The sequence below is a fragment of the Hevea brasiliensis genome, chromosome 11 (genome assembly GCF_030052815.1).
Source record: "Hevea brasiliensis isolate MT/VB/25A 57/8 chromosome 11, ASM3005281v1, whole genome shotgun sequence".
Lineage (NCBI taxonomy): Eukaryota > Viridiplantae > Streptophyta > Magnoliopsida > Malpighiales > Euphorbiaceae > Hevea > Hevea brasiliensis.
The window spans coordinates 56,560,521-56,564,058 of record NC_079503.1 but is presented as its reverse complement, the minus strand read 5'-3'; the positions used below and the strand labels follow the sequence as shown (position 1 = coordinate 56,564,058).

General features: G+C 35.6%; 1 protein-coding gene across 1 annotated transcript; it reads right to left on the bottom strand.

Annotated features, from left to right (window-relative positions):
* Window positions 1–811: 811 nt before the first annotated feature.
* On the bottom strand, window positions 812–1,243 carry LOC131170250 (uncharacterized). The gene has a single exon (XM_058129311.1). The coding sequence runs from the start codon at window positions 1,241–1,243 to the stop codon at window positions 812–814; it is 432 nt and encodes a 143-aa protein (XP_057985294.1).
* Window positions 1,244–3,538: the final 2,295 nt, after the last annotated feature.

Genomic DNA, 3,538 nt, shown 5'->3' with positions numbered 1-3,538 from the left:
GAGGGAGTGGATCTGCAGAAAAGTCTGACAATCACTTCATACCAGGACTTTGTGGTAGATGCACTACCCATACTAGATGCATTTTGGTCACTCATTTTTGTATCCTAATTGTCATGTACCAAAACACTTGATGTAAATTTTATTTTGGATGACTATAAATTAAGTATAAGAATACTTTGTTACATTTACAATTCATGTCTGAATATATGTTATGTAAATATTCACATATGATGAAGAAATGAATTTGATTACAACTATGATAAGAGTTGATTAACAATATTGTTGTGATTGAAAGTATATTTATTAATAGGTGAATGTTAAAAGTTTAGGGGAAACTTTTACAAGTTTTCCCTTTGAAAATTATGACTAAAAAGTAAAAGTAAACACAAATTAAGTAAATTGTTCAAATATAAGTTTAGGTGCTCCGTGCACAAAATGTGGCATTCCTTTGCTTGGCTTCACTGTAGGTCTGGTAAAGGGGTGTTACACATTTGTGATCCCGAATGGCATCACTAACCGCTCATAAAGACCATATTTAGCCGTAAATGTTGTTTTCTACTCATCCCCTATTTTCATCCTAATTTGGTGATAACCACTCTGAAGTTGAATTTTGGAAAATATGCATGCACCATTAAGCTCATCTAACATGTCATCAAGTCGAGCTATGGGGTATCGATATTTTACCATAATCTTGTTGATGCCATGGCAATCAACACACATTCTGAATGTCCTATCCTTCTCTGGCACCAAAAGTACTGGCACGGCACAAGGACTCATGCTCTCCCTCACATACCCCTTTGCCATCAATTCCTCATCTTGTTTTTAAAGCTTCTTGGTCTCCTCGAGATTGCTCATATACTGGTTTATTAGGAATTTGAGCCCCAGGCACGAAATTAATTTGGTGCTCAATTCCCCTTAATGGTGGTAAGCCGGGTGGCATTTCCTCTAGAAAAACATCCTTGTATTCCTGCAAATGAGCAATGGCAAAAGTAAGGAGGCTAGAATTAAGGTCAGAATCTAAAAATAAAGACTCTTTACACATAAGAAGGTATAAAGGTCTCATGTCATGCAATGCCTCTCTCATTTTTTTTTCTCCTGCGAATAATGTCATTCTTTTTCCCTCTTTTTCTTTTGAACCAGATTGCTCTCCTTTTTCTTTCACTCTCTCATTTTTCCCTTTTGCATCCCTTTTTCTCTCTTCTCTCTTGTTTTTCCTCTCTTGCTCTTTATTCTTTTTCCTCATCTCACATTCAGCCTCATTTCTTTTTTTTTTTTTTATCTCCTCAATTTCTCTCATGATCCTCACTTGACCTTCATGAGCTTATGAAGGACTCAAAGGATTCAATATGTATGTATGCCCATTATTCACTAAAGTGTACTTGTTCTTCCTTCCATCATGAGTGACACTCCTATCATATTGCCATGGGTGACCTAAAAGGATGTGTGTAGCAACCATAGGAACAACATCACATAACACCTCATCATTGTATTTCCCTATGGTGAATGGAACTACAACCTGTTTGGTCACATTCAACTTTTTGCATTCATTTAACCATTGAAGTCCATAAGGCTTTGGATGCTTCATATAATTCAGCCCTAATTTTTCCACAAGATATGAACTCACCACATTATAATAGCTCCCACTATCAATTATCATGCTACATAATTTATCATTCATGACAGAGTTTATATGGAATATGTTTTCGCTTTGAATTGTATCATCATCTTCCACACTCACTTGTGCACTCAAAGTCCTCATGGTAACCATTACATAGGATAGCCCCACCATGGGATCTTGCTCACCCCCATCCAACTCTTCTTCATCATCCAATTTGGCCAGTTTATGCTCTTCCTCTTCCTCCACTTCATCTCCACTTTCTAAACCTCCATCTTCCCATATATACATTGCCCTTTGGTTTGGACATTGATTTTCATAATGTTCGTGCCCTAAACATTTTAAACATTTCACCTGTCTAGCCCTAGCAGCAACTCCCCTTGGATCCTTACCATCCATCTTTCCTTTTCCTTTCCATTTTTCCTTTTTCTGTTTGGGTAACCCCTCATCACTTCTTTCTATCTTGCTCACATTGAGCTTCCAAGCTGGTTTTTGAAGGAACGGAAGTGTGAAAAACACAAGTTTATACCATGGAATTCAAAAATTTTCAGCTAGGGTCACATACATCATGTAAGATTTATTTTTATCTATTTGATTTCAATGATAAACAACATATTAAAACTCTTTTAATATGTTTTTGGATCTGTATTTGCCATTTAAGATTTTAAAATTAATCAGATTAATTTTAAAACCCTAGATTAAATCAAGAACGATTGCACTAACCTCTTGATGCAATCGCAAATGTTCGCGCTTTGAGATTTGTCTTCAGGACACCAAATGTTGTCCCTCTAGATTGTCCACACCAAGAGCACCTATGGCAGCCCTTGAACAGCTTCTAAAGCTTTTTCTATTAATTAGAAAATCAAGTTCTGCCTTTTAAGAGATTAGAGATGTAAACAGGACACTAGAAACAATTTCTAGTGTTCCTAATTCAAGAGATTGATGGCTAATCTCTTTGAATTGATGAGAGATGAAGAAGAATAGATAGAGAGCCTCAAAATGGCGTGACAAAGGAGAGGAGTGGCTGTTGGTTGTTTTTCTTTTTCATAACAACACTTATATAGCTAGGTTAACACATTAAACCCTTGCCACATGTCACCCTTTGATTAGCTCTAGGTTTAAGTGACACAATCACATTGTGCCAAGTGTCAAACCTATATTTAATCTTGATTTTAATCATCTTACATGATTAAAAAACATTTGGCAAGCTTATGTGTAATCTCATGTGTCACCATCTCATGGTGCCACGTGTCACACTGTGAAATGACCGAAATGCCCTTGTGTCTTAATTTTGAGTTCTTAACCCAAAATAATTATTTTTCTTCATCTAATCAATTTATATCAAATATAAATTAATTAATTAATCTCTATTAATTAATTTCTCATTAATTAAATTCATATTTAAACACTTTAAATATAAATTTAACTTATACTATACATCCAATAATCTAGATTTGGTTTCAAGTCATGCTAGGGACTTTGCAATTTAATTGCAAACCAAACCTATTTAATTAATCAATTAAACTCTTTAATTAATTAATTAAATCATATTTAAATAGGTGATAACTTATGTATGTGTGTGACTTACTAGGCTCATCACTAATTGGCAATGAGACATGATATCAACTCTTAATATCATCAGAACTCTTTCTTACCATAAATGATTTCTCTAAATCATTTTATGAACATCATAGACCATGGTTAACGCCTAGCATAGCATGCCTGTAACGATCGAGAACCAACTACTAGAGGAATTGTCCGCTTTGGCCATAAGCCTCACGGTTTTGTCCCATAGGTGGAATGGAGAACTTCCTAGGAGGTCACCCATCCTAGGATTTCTCTCAAGCGAACAAGTTTAACCCTAGAGTTCTTCCAACTCTCCAGGCCATTCCACCAAAAGGCACCTCCAGTGATTAGTTCCCC

Excerpts from the sequence above, each read along its gene's own strand:
- LOC131170250 (XM_058129311.1), bottom strand. The coding sequence starts at position 1,243 with ATGAGGAAAAAGAATAAAGAGCAAGAGAGGAAAAACAAGAGAGAAGAG.